The sequence below is a fragment of the Schistocerca nitens genome, chromosome 9 (assembly GCF_023898315.1).
Source record: "Schistocerca nitens isolate TAMUIC-IGC-003100 chromosome 9, iqSchNite1.1, whole genome shotgun sequence".
In the NCBI taxonomy this organism is placed as follows: Eukaryota; Metazoa; Arthropoda; class Insecta; order Orthoptera; family Acrididae; genus Schistocerca; species Schistocerca nitens.
In genome coordinates this window covers 189,276,326-189,303,314 of record NC_064622.1, presented here as the reverse complement: position 1 = coordinate 189,303,314, position 26,989 = coordinate 189,276,326, and the positions used below count along the sequence as shown (strand labels likewise).

The 26,989-nt window shown below is 44.3% G+C and overlaps 1 protein-coding gene across 1 annotated transcript in view; it reads left to right on the top strand.

The window, feature by feature from the left end:
- Positions 1 to 4,722: 4,722 nt before the first annotated feature.
- The window catches only part of LOC126204093 (protein sax-3-like), a 93,781-nt gene continuing 71,514 nt past the window's right edge, over positions 4,723 to 26,989 (top strand). The window contains exons 1-4 of the mRNA XM_049938511.1: positions 4,723 to 4,900; positions 15,631 to 15,808; positions 16,973 to 17,103; positions 18,222 to 18,488. Coding sequence (XP_049794468.1) covers positions 4,723 to 4,900; positions 15,631 to 15,808; positions 16,973 to 17,103; positions 18,222 to 18,488 — 754 coding nt within the window. The remainder of the gene's footprint in view (positions 4,901 to 15,630; positions 15,809 to 16,972; positions 17,104 to 18,221; positions 18,489 to 26,989) is intronic.

The window sequence follows — 26,989 nt, the reverse complement described above, 5'->3', positions numbered from 1 at the left end:
GGTGGACTGTATCCATTTCTGGCGGTCCCTGCTGCAGTTTCGGTGAAACTTTGCCGGACATAATGCGGCACAGCTACGGCTGCGCAGTTCCCTGACACCCGTCCCGTCTTAATTGGGAGACGATGTAGGCACCCCCATTCTGCTGTAACGAAAATGGAGTGAACTGCTGATTGGATCGTAAATTTTATCGCTTTTTCCATGGGGCACAGAGAACGAATATTTTTGTTCCTCCAGTTGCGGTGCTTCTGCCTCTAGATACACTCATTCTACTCAGTGGGATGTTACCCCGTCTTCCAATACCGTTTAATCCCCAAGTGGTACTGTTGTGGAAGCGGGTCTTGACGTAACTTCAGCCAAAGCACGCGTACCTCAGGCATACACTATTTGTGTATTATTTAAAAACGCATCTTACCAAGATTTTATAAAAGTGAAATTTTGCATACTCCACGGAGAATATTTTACAATCTTAATTAAGATAAAACTGTTCTACTGTCTGCTAATCTCCTTCTCCCCATCCTCCCACCTTCGTGAAGAGATTATAAATGTTGCTGAATATTCCAAAATCACTGAAAATAAAGGTAGATGGGGCACCAGAGGTGTTCCTGAAATCTGCTTTATCCTGTAGGATAGAGTATGCGTCCAAAGGCATTCCTGTCTGCAGGAGTCGGTCATTTATTTTCCTTGAACATAGAAAAAGGTAAAGCTACGCAAACCAAAAAATTGTTTGAAGATCACTGTACTTTGCTAGGCATGGTCCTAGTACAGATGGTAGGCCTTTTCCTTCCTCCAAGCCTCGACTTGACTTACCCGTCAACTTATGGGGGGACCAATAATTTAACATGGGCTCGAATCCACATGGCAGTTTGCAATTTTTTGCATTGAAAAACATTGCCAGAGGTGAAAGAAATGATAAATGGCTTATAAAAGTCATATGACAATCCAATAATTTGTAGTCTGAGAGTTAACCAACTTTTTTTAACCATTTCTTTGCCTAAGTATCAGGTTTTTACATTAACTGTTCAGAAGAATTTTCTTAACAGATCGCAAAATTATAATTGAAGCGAGAAGTGAACTAGGAAGGGTTCATAATTATATTCCATTAATACGAGAATATTTCATGAAAAAGAACACCCTACAGTAATTATTTAAAAAAAGCATTTATAACGAGTAAAACAGTAAAGAGTAAAAACAAAGACAATAGTTTCTGCTGCTGAAAATAACTTGTGGAGAAAATTGTATCACATTTACAGGGTGTGGTGAAGTTAATACAGAATTCAACATTTTTACATGAATATCATTCTGATCTATGCATCTCTACCATTCAGTGCAATTAATAAAGGATTCGAAATTTACTTCTTTCAGATGACATGTCTTAACGCAACAAAATTCTTATTCTTCCAAAATAAAAGCAAAATTATAAGAAAACAATTGATCCCCTCATGAGTATAACCTGTTCACACCACATCACGATAGTCCCAAAAGACGCAACCTCACCTTGCCTGGTGATGGCCACATCTTCGAATTTTCCGGTATTGATGATCCACGTTTCCACTGTCCGCTTTGCTCCTTTGATAATGATACAACCAGTACTCAACCACAGTGATCAGGCGGCGAAAGGAGTCATTGGGGTTGATCTGAAACAGCTGGAACATTTCTGTTGCAGCCTAGGTTTGACTGGATTTTGGAACAGGTGTTGAGCAGTCACAGTATCCAGCACGCAGCGCCCTTTGCCATATTCAGAATATCCTGTAAGTCCACTTCTCTTGTGATTTTCAGTTAATCATAAAGAGATGGTCTACCACTTCGTTCTTCATAATTCAGACTTGTTTAATAACACTGCAAGCGTCTGTTACACCTAATCACTGTGTTTCTAATGGTACAGTGTGACACACACTTCTACTAACGCAGTATGGATTGTTGCAGCACTGATCCTTTTCAATGGCAGAAGGCAACTTACTGCACAATACTCCTCTTTATTTGTGGGATGCTCCATTATTTAACATGTTTTTGTTAGATCGCTTCTCTACCTAACTGTTCAGTACAAATATAGCAATTCATTTTAAACTAACTTCCCGATGGGAAAACTGAGGAAAATATTGGTAGGATAAAAAATCCGCTTCAGTTCCCAGTACTTTATTTATTGCACGACCGATTTCGAAACCTAAAGCTTCATCTTCAAGTGCCACTAGATAATTATGGAGACATAAATGTGTGGCGGCGGGGCCGGTCAGTCATGGGGTGGGTCCGAGACGCGCTCTCGAGGGGGCGCCACGGTTGCTGGTCCTAAGCTCTGTTGCGTTGTTTGACGTGGGCGTGAACCCCGCCATTACTGACCGACCAGACCGCCACACATTTACTATGTCTCCATAGTTATTTGGTGACACCTGAAGATGAAACTTTAGACTTCGATACCGATCGTCAACAAATAACAAGTTACTGGCAAATGACGGGGAAGTTTTTATTGTATCAGCCGTTGGTTTGGTCTCAGGTTTTCGCTCATGGATTACTCGTCTGAAATTTGTTTCTCTGCCATGCCATCTCAAAAATGGCTCTGAGCACTATGGGACTCAACTGCTGAGGTCATTAGTCCCCTAGAACTTAGAACTAGTTAAACCTAACTAACCTAAGGACATCACAAACATCCATGCCCGAGGCAGGATTCGAACCTGCGACCGTAGCGGTCTTGCGGTTCCAGACTGCAGCGCCTTTAACCGCACGGCCACTTCGGCCGGCCATGCCATCTCAGTTGTCTGGCATGTTAGTTAAACAGATTGCTAATAGATGGCATCTTCTACATTGGCTTTATAAAAAATCTTCAAAACAAATCTTTTTAATGAAAACAATAAATTGAAACTAATTTAGTTTGTTTCGTGATTATTGTTTCAGTCATAGTTTTTGATACGTAAATAATTACGGGAGGAACGGCGTACCGGCAAAACGCCACCAATGGAAAATGATGTATATGATACCCATCGTACACTGAAGAACCAAAGAAACTGGTACACCTGCCTAATATCGTGTAGGGTACCCGCGAGCACGCAGAAGTGACGCAACACGACATGGCATGGACTCAAGTAATGTCGGAAATAGTGCTGGAGGGAATTGACACCATGAATCCTGCAGGACAATCCATAAATCCGTAAAAGTACGAGAAGGTGAAGAGTTCCTCTGAACAATACGTAGCAAGGCATCCCAGACATGCTCAATAATATTCAGATCTGGGGAATTTGGTGGCCAGCGGAAGTGTTTAAACTCAGGAGAGTGTTCCTGGAGCCACTCTAGCAGTTCTGGACGTGTGGGGTGTCGCATTGTCCAGCAGAAATTGCACAAGTCCTTCGGAGTGCACAATGGGCATGAATGGATCCAGGTGATCAGACAAGATGCTTATGTACGTGTCACCTGTCAGAGTCGTATCTAGACGTATCAGGGGCCCCATATCACTTCAACTGCACACGCCCCACACCCTTACAGAGGTCCCATCAGCTTAAAGTCCGCCCCCGGTAGCTGAGTGGTCAGCGCGACAGAATGTCAGTCCTAAGGGCCCGGGTTCGATTCCCGGCTTGGTCGGACATTTTCTCCGCTCAGAGACTGGGTGTTGTGTTGTCCAAATCATCATTATTTCATCCCCATCGACGTGAAAGTCGCCTGAGTGGCGTCATATCGAAAGACTTGCACCCGGCGAACGGTCTACCCGACGGGATACCCTAGTCACATGAAATTTATTTATTTATCAGCTGGAACATTCCCCTGCTGAAATGCAGGCTCCATGGATTCATGCTAGTACACGTCTGTCTGCTCGATACAATTTGAAACGAGACTCGTCCGAGCAGACATCGTGTTTCCAGACATCAACAGTCCAATATCGGTGTTGACGGACTCAGGCGAGGCGTAAAGCCTTGTGTCATGCAGTCATCAAGGATACACGAGTGGGCCTTCGGTTCCGAAAGCCCATATCGATGATGTTTCGTTGAATGGTTCACACGCGGACACTTGTTGATGGCCCAGAATTGAAATCTGCAGAAATTTGCGGAAGGATTGCACTTCTGTCTCGCTGACTGATTCTCTTCAGTCGTCGTTGGTCCCGTTCCTGCAAGATCTTTTTCGGTCGCAGAGATGTCGGAGATTTGACGTTTTACCGGATTCCTGATATTCACGGTACGTTCGTGAAATAGTAGTACGGGAAAATCCCCACTTCATCGCTACCCCAGAGTTGCTGTGTTGCATCGCTCGTGCGCCGACTATAACACCACGTTCGAACACACTTAAATGTTGATAACCTGCCATTGTAGCAGCAGTAACGCATCTAACAACTGCGCCAGACACTCGTTGTCTTATATAGTCGTTGCCGATCGCAACACCGTATTCTGCCTGTTTACATATCACTGAATACGCATGCCTATACTAGTTTCTTCGGCGCTCCAGTGTAAATACGATCGATCTGTGAAGCATGAAAGGCAGCAGGTAATGGGAATTACCACAGACTCCAGTTTACGATACCGACACCAACGACTGCGAGAGCTACTATCCGATCACATGCCTTTCAGTGACACATCGGGCAGAGAGGGCGGTAGTCGAATGTCCTACAGGGCGGCAGACTCGCCGGACTAGGTTAGTACGGAGTGCAGAGCTGCCTCCCGAAATACGCCCAGAAGCCCGCTGTCCCGGGAGCCGGATACAGAGCGTGTGTTGTGGTACTGGCGGGCTGAGTTGTGGCGCGGCGGAATGCGGCGCGGGCGACGGCTGGCTGGCTGTCGCGGAGGCGTGCAGCCCGGCACGGCGCGACAAGTGTTCCCCTGGCGGCCGGCCGTCGCCCGCCACGGTCCAGCGCGAACACAGAGCCGACCGCAGCTCGCCACGCCTAATTCCGTCCCCACGGCGCTCCCGGCTCTCGCCGGAAGTCGTACGTCGCCATTCTCCGCTCGCTCCCGATGTGGCTACGTTCCTCTGTTCCCTGTAGTATAGAATCGTAACTTCAGAACTCTGCAGATCCGACGGGACTGTGTGCTATTTGTGAGCCAAAGACGACGGAGTGGCAAGCGCATAAAAAAAAAGCTCACTTCAGATACCACACACTTTAGCTGAACAACATACAAATAAATACCAGTACGTGATTACTTGGGCGTCTTTGCTTGCTATAATGTAACTGCCAGTGTCAAGCAGTATTGTAGAACACGATACACAAAACTAATGCATAACCAGATACGTAAATAACTTATATGATGCACTCGTGGTAAAGTTATCATCGTCTATGTTTGACGTCAATGTGCAGTAACCACTCACAGACGGCAAGTGGCAGCACTAGAAATGGAGGGTACATAAAGCCGTGCCTGGGGAGACACGGAAAACAGTGCAGTCGTTGTTGTGTTGCGGAGCCCCCAATAGTCCAGACCTCAATCAAAAAAAATGGTTCGAATGGCTCTGAGCACTATGGGACTCAACTGCTGCGGTCATAAGTCCCCTAGAACTTAGAACTACTTAAACCTAACTAACCTAAGGACAGCACACAACACCCAGCCATCACGAGGCAGAGAAAATCCCTGACCCCGCCGGGAATCGAACCCGGGAACCCGGGCGTGGGAAGCGAGAACGCTACCGCACGACCACGAGATGCGGGCAGACCTCAATCCATGTGACTTTTTTCTTTGGGGGTACCTAAAGGAAAAAATTTTCCCGAAACGTCCACGTGATTTAATTGAGCTCAGAAGACTTATTCTTCAAGCTTGCAGTGAAATTACGAAAGACATGTGCCGTTCAGTTTCGTTTGAAGGGAGTTAGGAAACGAAACGGTGGATATATTGAGCATGTACTGAGTTAGAACAAATCTCCATGGACGGCTCATCATTGTAGTATATGTTCCTTTCAGATTGTATTAACAATAAAGTTTATATTCAGAAACAAAATGGTAACACATTTCGTGCGCCACCCTGTAGTTACTCTCCTATTCACACTGAAGTGCCTGGCAGAGGGTTCAACGAACCATTTTCACACTACTTCTCTACCATTCCTCTCTCGGATGGCGCGTAGGAAAAAGGAACACCTAAATCTTTCCGTTCGAGCTCTGATTTCTCTTATTTTATTATGATCATTTCTTCCTACATAGGTGGGAGTCAACAAAATATTTACGCATTCGGAAGAGAAAGTTGGTGACTGAAATTACGTAAACAGATATCGCCGCAAAGTGACTGCTACCCCAACTCGCTATCATATCAATGACACTCTCATCCCTATTGCGCGATAACACTAAACGAGCTGCCCCTCCTTGCACTTTTTCGATGTCCTCCGTCAATCCTACCTTGTAAGGATCCCATACTGCGCATCATCATTCCAGCAGAGGACGGACAAGTGTAATGTAGGATGTCTCTTTAGTGGGTTTGTCGCATCTTCTAAGTGTTCTGCCAACAAAACGCAGTCCTTGTTTCGCCTTCCCCACAATATTATCTATGTGGTCTTTCCAATTTAAGTTGCTCGTAATTGTAATTCCTAGGTACTTAGTCGAATTGACAGCCCTTAGATTTGTGCGATTTATCGTATACCCAAAATTTATCGGATTACTTTTAGTACCCATGTGGATGACCTCGCACTTTTCTTTGTTTAGTGCCAATTGCCACTTTTCGCACCGTACAGAAATTCTCTCTAGATCATTTTGTAATTGGAATTGATCGTCTGATGACTTCATTATCTGTAAACATTGTAAGGGGACTGCTCAGATTATCACCTAGATCATTTGTATAAATCAGGAACAGCAGGGCCTATGACACTACCTTGCAGAACGCCAGATATCACTATCACTTCTGTTCTACTCCATGATTTACCGTGTATCACTACGAACTGTGACCTCTCTGAGAGGAAATCACGGACCCATCACAGAACTGAGACGATACTCCATATACACGCAGTTTGATTAATAATAATAATAATAATAATAATAATAATAATAATGCCGTGTGACGAGGGCCTCCCGTCGGGTAGAACGCACGACGCTTGCCACTTTTTTTCCTTTTTTTTTTTGTACTTATCAAGCTAAGCACTAAACCACTTTTTTTGTTTTGCTAATGCTCTCCGACCTTTTTTGTAACATTTATTTATTGGTATTCTATTTGGATACAAAATTAGGCAGTTCACAAACACTAAATAAATGCATCCTCTGCAAAAAAAAAAAAAAAGAAAAAAAATCATTTTAAAAGAAATCACAAATTTAAAGGAACAGGGATGTTGTTTTTTTATTTATTTATTTATTTTCAATAAAGATCACGCTGTTAAAAGGAACATGTAGATCATTTCATCGTATAGTATGTGCATTACATATTGAGTGGTGAGAGAAGCGTGAGGTTCATCATCAGCTGTCAAATGGGCACACCGACTGCACCCGGCACATCCCAACTGCGTTGGGGGTCAAGGAAGACTGCCTGAAGATAATTGACAAAGATTTTCCTATAGTGTGACCATCTATGAAACTCATTGTGGGCTTGCTGCAAGAAATACCAAAAGTCAAGTCGCGACTTGGCAGCATCCCCATAGAGGTACGCGATCGTCCAACCTTTGATTCAGATGATCGACTGTGATTTAGTCGCCGGAAAGTAGTCACTCTCCGGATGTAAGAAGGAAGCAGGGATAATATGTTGCGGGGTCACACGGAGGTAGCAAGCCACCATCTGTCTTCCTAGGAGCCAGACGTCCTCCACCGCGATACAAGTTAAGCGATGATGGTCGTCATCCACTTGGTGACATTTCGGGCATAGTGGAGTGTCCACTAGTCCAGTTGCATGGAGCCGTTGGTTGGTGTTGAACTTGCCACAGGTGACAGAGAACCACAGTGCCCGAACGAAGGTAGGAAGGAATTTTTGGTGCACATGTCTCCAAATCTTCGGCCAATGCAACCTGGGGTGTTTGAGTTCAATGACATTACGACTTATCCGTCGTAGCAGCCAAACATAAAAATCACCACTCAGCTACCGGGGGCGATTTGATTAATAGTCGCTTGTGAGGAACGGTATCCCTGTTGATTGCTGTTTACTGGCGACGAAGGCTGGAATTTGAACGTCAGTACCGCAACTGGACGTCCACTGAGTCCCAACAGGTGAACTTTTCGGATGACTAATGTTTTATGCAGACATCCTGCAACAATCGTCGGAAGGCTCCAGACCGGAGTAGGGAGCGTTATGGTCTGGGGAATGTTTTCTTGGCGTTCACTGGGTAATCTCCTTGTGCAAGGCACTACGGATCAACACAAGTATGCATCTGTCCTTGGGGACCATGTGCACCCCTATATGCAGATTGTTTTTCCTCCCCCCCCCCCCCCCCTTCACCATATGACATCTACCAGAAGGACACAGTTGTCAGTGCTCGTGAGTCGTTCGAAAAGAACCAGGATAAGTTTACGAACTCCCCTGGCCACAAAACTCCCCCAGTTTAAACCTAACCGAGACACTGTAGGATCACTTTCATCAGGCTGTACGTGCCATGGATACTAAACTGGGAACCTAGCGCAGCTGGCCACGACACTGGAGTCGGCGTGGCTTCATATACCCGTCGGTACCTTCCAGCACCTCACTGACTCTCTTCCTGCACAACTCGCGCAGCAAAAGGTGGTTATTCACGCTTTTGAGAAGTGGTCATATTAATGTGACTGGTCAGTGTATATATCTGCTTCGTAGCTACTGTCTTCAGTTTTTGCATTGTCCTGCAGTTTTGCATGGACATTTATCAGTTTTAATTCACAGAAAATTCAGAAAATTTTTCATTGAACGTAATGATTGGGTAAAATAATAAAGTCCGATAATTTCATATTCCAGTCAACGTTAAATAAATGAAATCATGTGGGCGGCTGCTAAATCCCGATATCAACGAAATAATTAATAACGTTAGAGAAAATTAAAAGCGATGTAATATATTAAAAAATCAATAGTATAAATACCGATTTAATTACAAAAAAAAATAATTGTAAAAATAGTTAAATTTCTTACAATGTAGTGAATATGTAAGTGACGTAAAATAACTACAGCAACCCTAATTAGTCCGAACAACAATACATTATAATAAGCTGATTGTTAGGTGTCATGAGCGGGGAGGCGGCGATGCTGCTCGGTAGTTTTTCCAGTCAATAATCGAGTTAGTACATGTGTATTGTTTGGCACTATGACTGTGTATGCAACGACATTTGTAACTGTGTCCTGCGCCTTAAGAAAATAAAAGCTGAAAAGCAAAGTTTGTCTGATTATTGTGGGCTGGGTTGTTTGGGGGAAGAGACCAAACAGTGAGGTCATCGGTCTCATCGGATTAGGGAAGGACGGGGAAGGAAGTCGGCCGTGCCCTTTCAAAGGAACCATCCTGGCATTTGCCTGGAGCTATTTAGGGAAATCACGGAAAACCTAAATCCCGGACGCTGGATTGAACCGTCGTCCTCCCGAAAGCGAGTCCAGTTTGCTAACCACTGCGCCACCTCGCTCGGTGATTATTGTGAAACCCTGTGTTTACGATAAGTATAAATTATGAGTTTACACAGTTTTTCATTAATCGTAACACTGTCCACTTCATCGCTTGGGTGTGGTGGTATTTCTCGGTTAGTTAGTCAAGGAAATCACTTGTTGAATTATTTTTTTACAAAAGTATCAGCATTTTGTAATATTTTGATGAACTGACTGCGATGGATGGCACGCCATAGTTTGCTCCTGGCCATCTGCCAGTCCTACATAAGATTGCTTCGAATGAGAAAAACCAGCAACTTTACATTAACATAAAAAACAAAAAGAATGATTCTGACTCTTTTTATTTATTTATTTATTTATTTTTTTTTTTTTTTGAAAAAGTACAAGTTTTTGTCGAGCCACATAATTTGTCCTCATACGTCTGTTGGGGTGTACAAGGTACTGAGTACTGTGAATTTCTCCCAGAAATGTAACACTAGCACAGTGACAGATACACATGGGGGCCGCGGGGCCGCCCGCATTACCTCCCGCGCCTCCCCCGACAGTCAGACCGCGCGCTATTCGTTCGTTTCATTTGTCAGTCGACTCGACTGAATCGAGTAGTTGTACTTTCCTATGTAGCACACGCATCCGCGTCATCGTATTTTATACGTTTATGTCTGGCACATATCTACGAGAAATGTCGCGGCCGTTCTAGTGATCTCGACGCGTTATTCTGACTGACACTTTTTCGAGAAAAGTCGCGAATATTCTACTGTTTTCTTGCACAGAGAACCGTCGATACGTAGAGTTACTATTCGCCGAATAGGAAGCTAGTTTACATTCAGAAGCAGAAATATTAAGACTGAAGAATGAATAAGTTCAAAAAATGGTTCAAATGCCTCTGAGCACCATGGGACTTAACTTCTGAGGACATCAGTCCCCTACACCTTAGAACTACTTAAACCTAACTAACCTAAGGACATCACACACAATCATGCCCGGAACCTGCGACCGTAGCGGTCGCGCGACTCCAGACTGTAGCGCCTAGAGCCGCTCGGCCACTCTGGCCGGCAATGAATAAGTAATGTGTATAATCAGTATAAATAAAACTTTCTTAATCTTTGCATCTTCCCCCATGAACCATGGACCTTGCCGTTGGTGGGGAGGCTTGCGTGCCTCAGCGATACAGATGGCCGTACCGTAGGTGCAACCACAACGGAGGGGTATCTGTTGAGAGGCCAGACAAACATGTGGTTCCTGAAGAGGGGCAGCAGCCTTTTCAGTAGTTGCAGGGGCAACAGTCTGGATGATTGACTGATCTGGCCTTGTAACATTAACCAAAACGGCCTTGCTGTGCTGGTACTGCGAACGGCTGAAAGCAAGGGGAAACTACAGCCGTAATTTCTCCCGAGGACATGCAGCTTTACTGTATGATTAAATGATGATGGCGTCCTCTTGGGTAAAATATTCCGGAGGTAAAATAGTCCCCCATTCGGATCTCCGGGCGGGGACTACTCAAGAGGACGTCGTTATCAGGAGAAAGAAAACTGGCATTCTACGGATCGGAGCGTGGAATGTCAGATCCCTTAATCGGGCAGGTAGGTTAGAAAATTTAAAAAGGGAAATGGATAGGTTAAAGTTAGATATAGTGGGAATTAGTGAAGTTCGGTGGCAGGAGGAACAAGACTTTTGGTCAGGTGATTACAGGGTTATAAATACAAAATCAAATAGGGGTAATGCAGGAGTAGGTTTAATAATGAATAAAAAAATAGGAGTTCGGGTTAGCTACGACAAACAGCATAGTGAACGCATTATTGTGGCCAAGATAGACACAAAGCCCATGCCTACTACAGTGGTACAAGTTTATATGCCAACTAGCTCTGCAGATGACGAAGAAATTGATGAAATGTATGACGAGATAAAAGAAATTATTCAGGTAGTGAAGGGAGACGAAAATTTAATAGTCATGGGTGACTGGAATTCGTCAGTAGGAAAAGGGAGAGAAGGAAACATAGTAGGTGAATATGGATTGGGGGGAAGAAATGAAAGAGGAAGCCGCCTTGTAGAATTTTGCACAGAGCATAACTTAATCATAGCTAACACTTGGTTCAAGAATCATAAAAGAAGGTTGTATACCTGGAAGAATCCTGGAGATACTAATAGGTATCAGATAGATTATATAATGGTAAGACAGAGATTTAGGAACCAGGTTTTAAATTGTAAGACATTTCCAGGGGCAGATGTGGATTCTGACCACAATCTATTGGTTATGAACTGCAGATTGAAACTGAAGAAACTGCAGAAAGGTGGGAATTTAAGGAGATGGGACCTGGATAAACTGAAAGAACCAGAGGTTGTAGAGAGTTTCAGGGAGAGCATCAGGGAACAATTGACAGGAATGGGGGAAAGAAATACAGTAGAAGAAGAATGGGTTGCTCTGAGGGATGAAGTAGTGAAGGCAGCAGAGGATCAAGTAGGTAAAAAGACGAGGGCTAATAGAAATCCTTGGGTAACAGAAGAAATATTGAATTTAATTGATGAAAGGAGAAAATATAAAAATGCAGTAAATGAAGCAGGCAAAAGGGAATACAAACGTCTCAAAAATGAGATCGACAGAAAGTGCAAAATGGCTAAGCAGGGATGGCTAGAGGACAAATGTAAGGATGTAGAGGCTTGTCTCACTAGGGGTAAGATAGATACTGCCTACAGGAAAATTAAAGAGACCTTTGGAGAGAAGAGAACCACTTGTATGAATATCAAGAGCTCAGATGGGAACCCAGTTCTAAGCAAAGAAGGGAAAGCAGAAAGGTGGAAGGAGTATATAGAGGGTTTATACAAGGGCGATGTACTTGAGGACAATATTATGGAAATGGAAGAGGATGTAGATGAAGATGAAATGGGAGATAAGATACTGCGTGAAGAGTTTGACAGAGCACTGAAAGACCTGAGTCGAAACAAGGCCCCGGGAGTAGACAACATTCCATTAGAACTACTGATGGCCTTGGGAGAGCCAGTCATGACAAAACTCTACAATCTGGTGAGCAAGATGTATGAGACAGGCGAAATACCCACAGACTTCAAGAAGAATATAATAATTCCAATACCAAAGAAAGCAGGTGTTGACAGATGTGAAAATTACCGAACTATCAGTTTAATAAGTCACAGCTGCAAAATACTAACGCGAATTCTTTACAGACGAATGGAAAAACTGGTAGAAGTGGACCTCGGGGAAGATCAGTTTGGATTCCGTAGAAATGTTGGAACACGTGAGGCAATACTAACCTTACGACTTATCTTAGAAGAAAGATTAAGAAAAGGCAAACCTACGTTTCTAGCATTTGTAGACTTAGAGAAAGCTTTTGACAACGTTAACTGGAATACTCTCTTTCAAATTCTGAAGGTGGCAGGGGTAAAATACAGGGAGCGAAAGGCTATTTACAATTTGTACAGAAACCAGATGGCAGTTATAAGAGTCGAGGGGCATGAAAGGGAAGCAGTGGTTGGGAAAGGAGTGAGACAGGGTTGTAGCCTCTCCCCGATGTTATTCAATCTGTATATTGAGCAAGCAGTAAAGGAAACAAAAGAAAAATTCGGAGTAGGTATTAAAAATCATGGAGAAGAAGTAAAAACTTTGAGGTTCACCGATGACATTGTAATACTGCCAGAGACAGCAAAGGACTTGGAAGAGCAGTTGAACGGAATGGGCAGTGTCTTGAAAGGAGGATATAAGATGAACATCAACAAAAGCAAAACGAGGATAATGGAATGTAGTCAAATTAAATCGGGTGGTGCTGAGGGGATTAGATTAGGAAATGAGACACTTAAAGTAGTAAAGGAGTTTTGCTATTTAGGGAGTAAAATAACTGATGATGGTCGAAGTAGAGAGGATATAAAATGTAGACTAGCAATGGCAAGGAAATCGTTTCTGAAGAAGAGAAATTTGTTAACATCGAGTATAGATTTAAGTGTCAGGAAGTCGTTTCTGAAAGTATTTGTATGGAGTGTAGCCATGTATGGAAGTGAAACATGGACGATAACCAGTTTGGACAAGAAGAGAATAGAAGCTTTCGAAATGTGGTGCTACAGAAGAATGCTGAAGATAAGGTGGGTAGATCACGTAACTAATGAGGAGGTATTGAATAGGATTGGGGAGAAGAGAAGTTTGTGGCACAACTTGACTAGAAGAAGGGATCGGTTGGTAGGACACGTTTTGAGGCATCAAGGGATCACAAATTTAGCATTGGAGGGCAGCGTGGAGGGTAAAAATCGTAGAGGGAGACCAAGAGATCAATACACTAAGCAGATTCAGAAGGATGTAGGTTGCAGTAGGTACTGGGAGATGAAGAAGCTTGCACAGGATAGAGTAGCATGGAGAGCTGCATCAAACCAGTCTCAGGACTGAAGACCACAACAACAACAAATCTTTGCATGTGATTTGATTATGTTTTATTACGTAAAAGTAAAGGTAGCTCAAGATATCTTTAGTGTCCCCTCCTTGAGGTTTCTCTGTATCCGCCACTCCACTAGTAACTGACATTTATGGACAACTATTCAGCCGTCTTGTGGCTATAAGTGGAGTGTAACTGACCCGAAGACTTCAACGTGATAACGTACACTTAACATGCATCTGTCATACCAAAGCAGTTATCCAGGAATTTGGTTGAGGGACATTTCTACGATACCCATGTTTATCCGACCTTGCTCTCCTCCTCTCAGGCTCCCCTGCATCTGTTTCGCATCCAACAAAGTTTGAGACAAGTCCTATTTCTAATGGCGTTAATCATCAATAATCATCCTTATTCTTTCCTTCGATAATGAATTTACTTTCCAAATCAGCAAATTTCGTTGCCTTTATTCGGAGGGAATCATAGACTGTGGAAAATAAATACAGGCCACAAATAATTTTTACGACTTTCGACTCTGATAAATTTAAATCTGTACAAGACTCCGTCACAGTGCACAACGCTGGTTTTCGACATTTGACCGGATAGCTTATAAGGTTTTGTTTCCCCCAGTCGCACACGCCAGTGTGTGCAATCCTAGTGGCAGGAACTACGTCCAGTCGGTATTGACTTTTCCGCTGTGTACACTTCAGGAAAACCCACGACGACACGTTAAAATGCACTGCGAATGCATGTCGTCAAATCCTGTAGGTCTTTAACGTTGATTTGGTATATTGATCATCTACAAAATCCATAGAGAGATGTCTTGTGGTGTTAGGTTAGGTGACCTCGGTGGTGGGCCGATCTCACCATCTCGTCCAAACCGGTTAGCCAGAAACTTTTCATCCAGAAATTGACGGTCATTAAGGGACCAATGAGATGGTGCCCCCATCCTGCTGGGAATGGCATCAGATTACAGGTGCTCCAATTTTCACACAAAAAACTCCTGTTACATATCCATGTAAACATCATTGATGATCGCGGGCTCGCTGAAAAATAATGGACCAATCATTGTGCACACATTGGGACCACAGACGGACTTTCGGCCAGTTACTTTCAATTTCACGTTTAGCATGAAGACTCTTTCATCCCGATATACAAACTTTATAACAGTTCACGTTGTCGGGCACATAAAACTTTGACTCATCGGAGCAAAAAAATTTTTTGCAAAAAATTCAATGTTTGTGTTAATCCTGGCCAGCATATCCACTTTAATCTGTTTACGCCGAGGTTTCTCCGCCGGCTTTAGTGCCTGACGCAGCTGTACCTACTACGTATTACGACGTCAGCTCTTATGCGAGACTTTGTGTATTGTTGATCATGTCATTTAACTTTCTGGCTGACATACGCACTGATTTTCTCGCTCTCTTTGCTGACGCCTGTCGCACCTTGTCGACGTTGGCGTCTGAAACAGATGGGCGACGCGCCCCGCCATTGACTGGCCTGGACTTCTAGTGTCACACCAATTAGTATTAGTGCTTTGTTGATTTTTGCAGAAGCGTATCGGAAATCTTTTATTGGTTCTCTTGCTGAACAGAACAGTACTTTTGACTACTGTTGTAGCAGTGTAGCAATTTCGTTTATAACATTTTATAAGTATATAATTACGTAACGTTTGAAAATTTACGAAGCTTTTTATTTATTTTTATGTCTTTCTCCCACCGATCTTTTAAGCCAGCAGTCCCTATTTTCTGCAAATTGGATATCGTAGCACCAGTTCAGAGCCTTTCTTATAGAAAGACATGCATATAAGACATGACTGTGATAAGCGCTGGTCTGAGCTTGGCCTGGCTTGTGTGTTGCAGTCCTGAGAGATGACTTCCGTCCGGAGCCCAAGGACACCCGCGTGGCGGCCGGCGAGACGGCGCTGCTGGAGTGCGGGCCGCCCAAGGGGCACCCCGAACCGACGCTCGTCTGGAAGAAGGACGGTCAGCCCATCGACCTCGAGGCCTCCACCAGGTCAGTGCCTCTCGCGTGGAGCTTTTTTTTTTAAAAAAGGAGACGGGAAGTACTCGGTTAGGGTGACGTTAAGCTAACAGGACAAAATATTACTCACTCCCTCGAAAAGGTACACTGGTCGCTTTGGAGCTCTGTAGATAGTATAGTTCTGATATCAGCCACGTATGTGACCTTCCACTGCAGACGTAAGTCAGTGCTATGGCGTGGCGCCCATATGCCAGTCGCTTGCATGGAATCAGCTCAGTGTGATGGGTCAGTGTGGAGACGTGACAGAGGGCCCTCGACCTCACCGTGAATGAGCTAAACCTGTTGAATAACATATCGATATTTTTCATTAACAATATCGAAATTCCTTGGATATAAGTTAGTTGCTCTAAATAGATATATCAACATTGAAAATGTAGTCCACATGGCAGTATCGAGTGCCGATATTTTATATTATATTTTTTCGTAATTTTCGGAAAACATGAAATTGTCGTTTTGAAAGTGTAGTAGAGCGCAATTTTACTCCACTGTGTGAAGGAGTCTTACTATTTTTGAGCTCCCATCACGTCCAGTCTTTCTCTTTCACTGTGTGAAGCTTATACCGGTGGCACAAACAAGAAATCCGATTGTTGCACTGCATACTCTCATTTGAGGTGATCGACAGATGACAGACGAACACCTTTCAGTTCAGCTTGACGTCTCTGTTGGTAATGTTGACACACTCGTCCACCAGTTAGGGTACTCAAAGGTTAGTGCCTGCTGGATCGTACTTTCCCATCAAACCTACAGCACGGAACTCACATCTTCCGATTTCCATCTGTCTGTCCCAATAAAAGAGGCATTCCGCAGGAATCTGCACATGCGCAGTGGGGAGGTTATGAAGACGTTGGCTCCGACGTCGACCAGGACTGTGGTACCAAGCGGACATACAGTCCCTCCCGGTAATGTGGAGTAAGACCGTACATTCATCGGAGACTATTTCGAAAAAATGGGGTTTTGTAGCCCAAAGAGTGGGGAATAATGTCGTGTGTTGGAATCCTGAAAAAAAAACCTGCTTTCAGAAAAAAAAAATGTGTTGCATTACTTATTGAATGGCCCTTGTAGTTTGTTTGTGAACCACCTGTGTATCGCTAGCTTAAGTACGTGTAGACAGCGGCAGCGGCGTTGGTGGTGTTGCAGGCTGCGCGTGGTGGACGGCGGTAACCTGATGATCACGGACGTGCGGCAGGCGGACGAGGGCCAGTACCGCTGCGTCGCCCAGAACATGGTGGGCGTACGGGAGAGCGCGCCGGCCACGCTTACCGTCCACGGTAAGTACCCTGCCACAGGCTGCTCACTGCTGCTATAGCTGCGCCGCACCCTCAGTTCCTTCCTTCGTGTAATTCCCTTTGTGAAGTATTATCTGTCCCACTTCGTCCTCTGGAAGCTTGTCAGTACAGTTCCGCTCCGTCGCCTAGTGGACAAATACATCATTATGACCACCTGCTTAAAACCGTGTTGGTTAATCTCTGGGATGCAATACAGAAGCAACTGCGCGTAGCATGGATTCGACAAGTCCTTGGGGTGTATTCGGCCGGATGTAGCACCAGCCGTCTACACACAGATCACGTAATTCCCATAAGTCACGGGCGGGGTTTACCGACGCGAAGCTGGCGGACGATAGCGAACCATCGAGTTCATACCAGGCGAATTTGGTGGCTAAGACGTCAACGTTAGTTCACAATCATGTTCATCAAGCCCCCACAGCACGATTCTGGCCTTGTGACGTGGATACGAGGGGCGTGCAAAGTCCGAGACATGGCACCAGTGGCGCGTATCGAGGTCGTGTTTCGTTAGTAGCATCTTTGGAAAGAACGCACACCAAGTTTCAGCCATATTTGTCTATTTCGTTGTGTTTGGCATTCGTGTGAATCGAGGAAGTCGAGTGATTGTCAAAAAGTGGACGAAAAAAAATTCGTGTGGTGATTAAACATTACTTTATGAAAGGCAAAACGCCTCAGGAGACTAAAGAGAAGCTTCATAAACATTACGGTGACTCAGTGCCGCAACACGACGTGGCATGGGCTCGACTAATGTCTGAAGTTTTTTGAAAGGCATCATCTTTATGCCAGTGACTGTTATAAGTTTTTATTACACTATTGCAGCTTCGGTCTTAGGCCATTATCAAGTGCTGATATTGTGGCTTTAAGCCATGTCAACGTAATGTAAGCTGACACATTTGTGTGTCGTTGTCAGTCCTGTTAAATACATTCGTCTCGTTGCTACACAGTGCGAGCGCACATATATAAACGTTGTAAAACAACATAATCTGTAAATGCACATGTTCATTAACCCATCACAAAAACCGGGCGGTGTAGACGCGCCTGAGACGCGACTCTCCGGAGCGCCGTTGCCCTTTCGTAATGCCCTGTTCTGTTGGTGCCGACAGTGAAGCCGTTCTTCAGCAAGGAGCCTGCGGACGCTACGGTGCTGGAGGATCAGTCGGTGCACTTCCAGTGCCGCGTCGGCGGCGACCCGGCGCCCAACATCCTGTGGCGGCGCGACGACGGCAAGATGCCCATCGGGCGCGCCCAGATCCTCGACGACAAGTCACTGCGCATCGAGAACGTTGTGCCGGCCGACGAGGGCGTCTACATCTGCGACGCCGAGAACGTCGTCGGCAGCATCTCGGCGCGCGCCACCCTCACCGTCCACTGTAAGTCCTCCCTCATCACTCTGCTGTACCAAACGTCATTGATCCACAACTTCTCCAAAAGTATCTCGAACACAGATCATGTGAAACCCACCCCGCACTTTTCTCACATGACATATTGAAGGCTTTGGGTCCAGGCAGTCAGGTAGATGCAGTCTCTCTTGATTTTCAAACACCATTCCATCCAATACTACATCTACACTTACTATCAAAACTAAGATCTTATGGCGTATCAAGCAAAATTTGTGACTGGATTGAGGTTTTCTTGGTAGGGAGGACGTAGCAAGTTACCTTGGGTGGAGACTCATTGACAGACGCAGAGGTAACATGGAGTGTGTACCAAAGAAGTGTGTTGGGACCATTGCTGATCATGTTGTTGCATACAGTTGACCTTGTGGACAATATTAATAGTACCCTTAGACTTTTTACAGACGATGAAGTACTGTCTGAAAGAAAGAGTATAAGTACTCAGTCAGGTCTTGGTAAGATTCCAAAGTGGTGCAAAGACTGCCAACTGGCTTTAAACCTTCAGAAGCATAAAACTGTGCACTTCATAGAACGAAAAACGTAGTATCCTACTACTATAGTAACAGTGAGTCACGGTTGGAATCGATTAACTCATACAAATATCTGGACGTAACGCTTTGTACGCTAGCAAATCATTCGTGCGACCCATCCTACAATATTGCTAAATTGTCTGGAACCTGTACCAAATAGGGCTAACAGGGAACATGGAACGTATGCAGAGAAGGACAGCTCGAATGGCCACAGGTTTGTCTGATTTGTGAGAGAGTGTCACAGAGATGAAGATAGACGCAAACTAACCCCAGAAAGGCTGCATACAAAGTGTCGAGAAGTGGTTTTAGATCATGACTCCAGGAATATACTACAGCCCCCTAAGTATCGCTCCTCCATATGTGACTGGAACGGGGAAAATCCCCAAGTGATACAGTGGGACATACCCTCTGCCATGTGCTTCTCAGTGGTTTGCAGAGTGCAGATGTAGATATAGAAGCCAGCGTGCAGTGAGTCAGTGACGGAGGGTCGCCTTCATCAACTCTCTGATATCCTCCAACATTATACACTGCTGGCCACCGTAAATGCAACACCAAGAAAGACAAGAGGTAGCACAACAAAATTTATTTTGTAGATAACATGTTGACCAAGTATCAAATGATTACGTTTACAGACGTCTGTGACATGTGGTTCCTGCCAGAATCAGTAGCCAGAGTACCCGCCATTGTTGGAGATCACCGCTGCCACACGTCTCGGCATTGAGTCAAAGAGACGTTGGATGTGCTCCTGGGGTACAGCAGCCAAAGCATCTTCCACACGTTGCCAAAGATCATCTGGTGTGGCAGCTGGGGATGTAATCTGGGTCACTCGTTGAGCAAACATGGACCACATGTTTTCTATCGGCGAAAGATCCGGAGAGCGAGCTGGCCAGGGAAGCAATTCAATCTGGTTATTGACGAAGAACCTTTGGACAATGCGTGCCACGGGTGGTCGCGCATTATCCTGTTGAAATATGGCTGTGGCCGAGCCCTGAAGGTAAGGAAGGACAACTGGCTCCAGCACCTCGGATATGTAGCGCCGGCTATTTAAAGTACCGGCAATGTGTACTAGAGGCGTGCGAGAGTAATATCCAATACCGCCCCACACCATAATACCCGGTGCAAGACCAGTGTGGCGGTGCATAATGCAGCTGTCCAGCATCCTCTCTCCACGGTGTCTCCACACTCGAATCCGACCATCGTGGTGCTGCAGACAGAAGCGTGCCTCGTCAGTAAAGACAACGTCATTCCATTCTGCCGTCCACATCCGTCTGTCATCACACCATTGGCGACGGAGACGTCTGTGGTTCTGCGTCAATGGTAGACGAAGCAATTGACGTATTGCGGACAGACCACTCTGCTGTAAACGGCGTCGAATGGTACGCGCAGACACTGGATGATGCGTTACAGACGCAATGTGCTGTGCTATGGTTCGGGATGTCACTGAGCGATCCGTCACTGCCATGCGCACAATTTGCCTATCAGCACGTGCAGTGGTGCACCGAGGTGAATACGATCGACCACGTTGGTCCGTCGTACCCTCCTGCATCCAACGGTCACATATCCGCATTACAGTTGTTTGGTTTCATCCAACACGACTAGCGATTTCTCTGTATGATAATCCACAATCTCGGTAAGCTCCTATCCTTCCTCTGTCGAACTCGGATACTTGATCAAAAGATGTTCGCTGTTGTCTACGAGGCATAACTGATCGTCTTGTGAAACAACCACAAGGTAAACACACGTGACGAGCGTACACTCGTCGAAATCGCCAAGCCTTAAATGGCGCTATGAGGTGGCGCCACAGGCGCGCGTGATGTGCGTCTGCGCTGAAATTCTAATCAGTTGCATATCTCATCGCTGCAAACTCATGGTGTAAATTTCACTTGATTCGGATGCTTCCTTCAGGGTGTTGCATTTACGGTGGCCAGCAGTGTACATTTATTACGGTTTTCAGCCATACACATCCAAGTTATTTCTGAATGTTTTAATGGCATCTGTCAACTTTTTATTAGGTTCGCTTCTCGCTCTTTCCTTATCTTTTGGAGTCCAGCGAGAACTTCCTTGGTCCATTTGTCAGTTTATAGACCGACTTAAACTGGTTTAGCATTTCGCAGCGAGCCTGCTTCCGCCAGCAACACACCAACTGAAGTCTGGTCTTGTCGTCTCCCGTTGTGCTGCGCAAAGCATCGTGCCTGTCAGACCTCAAGTAGGAAACTTTCCCGGACGCGAAAATTTCACTTGTTTCAAGAAAAATCGCAACTCCGGCTCTAATTAAATTTAAGCACTGATTTTTGACACGCTTAGAGATAATATCGAAATCGAAATCAGACTTGAATTTCACAGTATTACATTATTTTTGTAGGAGATGGAGACTTTAAACCTAACACATGTAGGCGGTTTCATTCGCCATTTCCTGTTCCCGCTTCAGCATAGTGCCACTTTGTGCCAGAACTTTCAGAAGTCTGTCTGGAATTGGGTTTCGAAAAACACCTGCCACCACGCGGAAATCCCTCGACCTTGAACCTACCTCCTATACCCAGATCACTGCCCATTTAGGCGGATTAGGGGAAGACCGGCGCATTACCTCTATGTTGGTGAAAACCTCTTTCCCTGGCGTACATAGTAGCCACAGAAATGAGCAAACAGTACACTAAAGAGCCAAAGAAAGTGGTAAACCTGCCTAATATCGTGTAGGGCCCCCGCGAGCACGCAGAAGTGCCGCAACACGACGTGGCATGGACTCGACTAATGTCTGAAGTAGTGCTGGAGGCAACTGATACCATGCTGCACGTTTGTCCATAAATCCGTAAGAGTACGAGGGGGTTGAGATCTATTCTGAACAGCACGTTGAAAAGCATCCCAGATATGTTCAATAACGTTCATATCTGGAGAGTTTGGTGGCCAGCGAAAGTATTTAAACTCGGAGGAGTGTTCCTGGAGCCACTATGTAGCAATTCTGGGCGTGTGGGGTGTCTCGCATTGTCCTGCTGGAATTGCCCAAGTCTGTCGGATTGCACAATGGACATGAATGGATGCAAGTGATCAGACAGGATACTTGCGTACGTGTCATGTGCCGGAGTCGTATTTAGACGTATCAGGGGTCCCATATCAATCCAACTGCGTATACCCCACACTATCACAGAGCCTTCACCAGCTTGAACAGCCCCGCCGCTGACATGCAGGGTCCATGGATCCATGACGTTGTATCCATAGACGTACACGTTTACCCACTCCATACAATTTGAAAGGAGACTCTTCCGACCAGGCAACATCTTTCTAGTCATCAACAGTCCAATGTCGGTGTTGACGGGCCCAGGCAAGGCGTAAAGCTGTGTGTCGTGCAATCATCAAGGATACACGAGTGGGCCTTCGGCTCCGAATGCCCGTAAGGTGATGTTTCGTTAAATGGTTCGCACGCTAACACCTGTTGATGGTCCAGCATTGAAATCTGGAGCAATATGGGGAAGCGCTGCACTTCTCACACATTGAAAGATTCTCTTCAGTCGTCGTTGGTCCCGTTCTTGCAGGATTTTTTTCCGGCCGCAGCGATGCTGGACATTTGATGCTTTACCGGATTCCTGATGTTCACGGTACACTCGTGAAATGGTCGTACGGGAAAATCCCCACTTTTTCGCTACCTCGGAGATGCTGTCTATCAACCACCAGGCATTACACATCTTCATAATCTGTTGAGCTGAATCGCTCTTGTTGTTATGTACGAGTACATACTAAAGTAGAAGGTCGTCATGGTTACATAATTTATAACATCAGCTATGTATCACATGTAGGCTACGAGTATATCCAGTGCTCATATTGCCCAATTTGGGTTTGATAACAAGGCAACTGACAGTCCTAACAGTCAAATAGTGTATGTGTAGATGTAAATAAGACGTATCATTCACAACTGCAGGGACAGTGAATAACTACATTATGGCTGCCAGAGAACTTACGACCACAAACTTATTTCAACAACGTTTATATTCACTATAGCAAAATTTTCCGAGAACGTGTAACGAGTAATACCAAAAAGTGCTGGTGATTTTATTGCCTGAAAGGCTGCATTTGGCGTACGTTTCGGAACACCAGTAGAATTAATATGTTTTGTGGAGAGTTAACAGCTGTTGTGCATCGGTTTTCCGTGCACGTATCACTGCTCACGTTCAATGCAAAAACGGAACGCATCTGTTTTCGCAAAGACCACAGCAGTTACTCGGTGCATTCAAAGTTATTGCAAGCTCTGGGAAACTGAGAAATGGCGTGCACCGAGCGAGACTGCTTTGCTTTTTACAGCAGGAACAGTGACACCACATTGTATCCTGTCGCGTCCTCTGGAATAATGTGAACCTCATCTAGTCAGTGGTGTAAGTTACAATACTTTTTTGGAATATGTTGCTTTACTGCAAATAATGCTGTGTTATTTTAATGCTGTAAAAACATATACGTGATCAGTGATTAACAGGAATTGCTGAAGGCTAGTATGAGGTTTCTGTCACACTGCTTAAGAACGTGTTGCTCCTTTACAAAGTATTTCTTTGCATAGTTGAAGACAAAACCCATTTTTTTCTGTCATGATGCTACTCATTCACATATGAGAGCAAACGACCAAGATCCATGGATCAAATTTTTCCACCAAGCGACAGTTGCTGAAGCTTGTGGTATTAAATTGGCAGAGTGCAAGTTCATTATTGTGTGTGTAGAGACATGTTTCTTCATCTCTCGCACGCTACGAAAAGAAAAGCTGTTTCTGGATGAGCAATTGTGCTTTTAAATTGCTCGAGGCGTGAATGGCGCTATTTCTCTTTCACCCGTTAACTACGGGCGAGGCTTCCCACTTGTCAGGTGGAAACGAATGGCGGCCCTCGAGGTCAATTATAGCCTGTGAGAACCAAAACACCACGCCCGTCTTTATTATAGCGGGCGAATCTTTTTGTGCTCGTTCTAAAAGTGAGAATCGACTTCTGTAAGTCTCATACGTACGTACTTAGCTGCGAAATATCTTATTATAAGCGATTCCCCGAAGAAAGTTATGATTGGCAGTCGATGTTAGCAAAACAGAGCAAAACCCAGCGAGCGACACGGGAGGACAGTTGGTCCCTCCCTAAAAAAAGAAAGAAAACTTTAGCAATCCGAACACGCATTTCTCTTCGCTAAACTGACAGTGTGTTAGTTCAGTGTCACGTTGTAGACTGCCAGAACATCTAAAGCAGACGTACCCAACCGTTTAGCTTACTTGGGCCACACTGGAACCTATCGGGTACTTTTGGGCAGCACATAATACACCTATGTTAAAAATAACCACATAAAAACGCGGTGGACCAATGAGAGAATAGCATCGTCTGGCGGGAGTTCCGTATTGAAAATATCCAATTTAACATAGTGTTTGATAAACGGAATTTTATGAAAATTTATTTTTTAACTTTTACTCACCGCTTTGATACCAGCTTTGGGTCGGATGCAGCCCGCGGGCCGCGGGGCACCCCTGAGCTAAACTATACTGCGTTCATCATACGATTAAACCTGATGTAAACATTTCACTATGTGTTCTTCCGCGTTTGACGGAATCTCGTCGGATTTCGTTCCAAGTGTAGTGGAAGCCTAGCTGTTTCGAGTACAGTCAAGTGCGACAATAAGGGTAATTTTATGCTGTGTGTTGCGCACATATCGACTCAGCTATAATGTGGAACAGGTTGAACGGCGCATTTAACTTGGACAGCACGGGCCAACCAGCAGGTCCAACTAACCTGTAGTGACTTGAACTGCTGCAGTTAACATGTAAAAAGTTACGGGCAGAGCAACACTTGAGCTTCCAATGTCAATTAACTTGTGAACAGAATTAGATAATATACGGCAAAATTCCGGCAGTACGCTTCTTAGGGGACCAGACGGGAAACATAACTTGCTCCCGTTCTTAGGTAACATAGTACTGTAATTAAAAACAGTAGTGATGAAAAATCTTAACTTAAACACAGGGTAATTTTTCTGCATGATGTATGTGCGACGAAAAAGTATATTGCAGAGATTTCACACATATAGTTAAATATTGAAGTCACTTGAAGGTGGTCAGTCTTGTGGTAATGTCTGAAGCCTTTCCACATCCGAATCGAGGAATACAATTCAGTACTGGAACTGTCATCTGCTACACTGATGATAACGAGGCGGTCAACAACAGATTCCACGAAGCGACCCACACCACATTTTCTCCTCTTTTTTTTTTTTTTTTAAATGGGACGCATCCCGTCAGAGTTCGGCCGTGATGTGTGACAAAGATCCGTACATTAGTTGTAGTACGTATGGTAGCTTAAATATTTTGTTTATTTATCGCGACTAATCCCTTAACTTGGACCCAGATCTGTTCTTCTGGGTTTAGATTGCGTTGATACGGTAGCAAATGTAAAAATGCCGCATTTGTACGGGGTGATCGATGCCCTGAAAATTATTGATTCCCGTGTTTCTACGAAGCTTGTCACTCTGGCTCGTATGAGACCACATCTGTAGTATTAAAACAAATCCAAATAAAGATTATTTGAGTCTTCTTTTTTCTCCAAAAAGTTATTTTGTAATGTTTACTTAACTTTAACACACTTTACCAACAATGCTTTATAAAATATCGATAACTAAGAATTTATATTTGCAATGGAAACTGGAATTTTGCATGTGATATATAGTTAGAAACAAGAAGACGTGCATGTTTCATAAAAATGATGATTAGATACGTGTTAATTAGCATATCTTTGATAAATTTTTATATTTAAATGAGGTAGGTAGTTGAAGTGTATGAAAAAACTTGAGAAAAGAGAAAAGCCCACAATGAGATTCGACCCAGCGATGCCCAAAATACCCGTTTAAAATTCTCCAGGGCTGTCAGTTAAGTCGCAGATACCTTGTTTACATGAACACATTAACTGTATGTAGATAAGTTTCTCTGAAAACTTCCAGATCGATTTTCTCTGTAAACTCGAGGAAAACATTAAGTAAACCTGTTTCTCGCCATTTTTAACTGTGTTCAATGCACGTCTTTTACTACGGAGCAGGAAGCAGCGCCAGCCATTTCCACAGTAGGCCACGTGTTAACAGCATAACTAGCGTTTATAGACACAGATTATACACGATTTTTTAAATAAAAACTACGTAACAGAATGTGATTAAGAAAAACGTCGATAGCTGTTAATACATTAGACTACCTTAAAGCTTCATTTTCAGAAACCCAGCAATAAGATATCTAATACAAGCAAGTAGGACCTACTTTCAAGAGCGTAACAACAAAGAGTACTTATGCCACAGCTGCTGACTAGTAATCGCGTTTGTGTTTGTTTACACTCTGCGTGATGAATGAAGTGTAGTAGCAGGTGTACACAGAGCCATTTTTCGTGAAATCTCCAAACTATTTTGCCACTCACTGCGAAAGTAACATGAGGTCATCGTCCTCGTCCCCCTCCACTCAAATCCTGGCACTGTGGTTGCATGTTGATCTGCATGGGGGCTTGGGCAAACACTAAAATAATGTTGAGTAGGGAAACACTATTGCGCAATTGATACATATGCATCCGCGAGTGAATATTGGCCAAGCAGCGCTTTGGATCCGCGTCCACACATTCATGCTGTTGCAAGTGCTCTTGGGTAAATAATATGTAATGAACCATTACCTGTTATTATTTTGCACGTGATTATCGTATATCATATATAGGACCTAGGTATTCGCCATGTGACGCATGCGTGTAGGTCTGCAGCATTCGTAGACTTAGCCTTCGTGCGTCCGAATATCTGAATGGAGGAAAACCCTGGCTCTTGGATGATCTTCTGTCTAACAGTTATTGGCAGCGGCGGTGATTTTTTTTTTAATCGTGTTGTTTCTGTAATTTTTACTGTGATGTTATGAGCCATACGCTAAATAAATAAATAAATAAATGGCAGCGGCGCGTTTTTATGTGAATGATTGTTAGCAGCTTC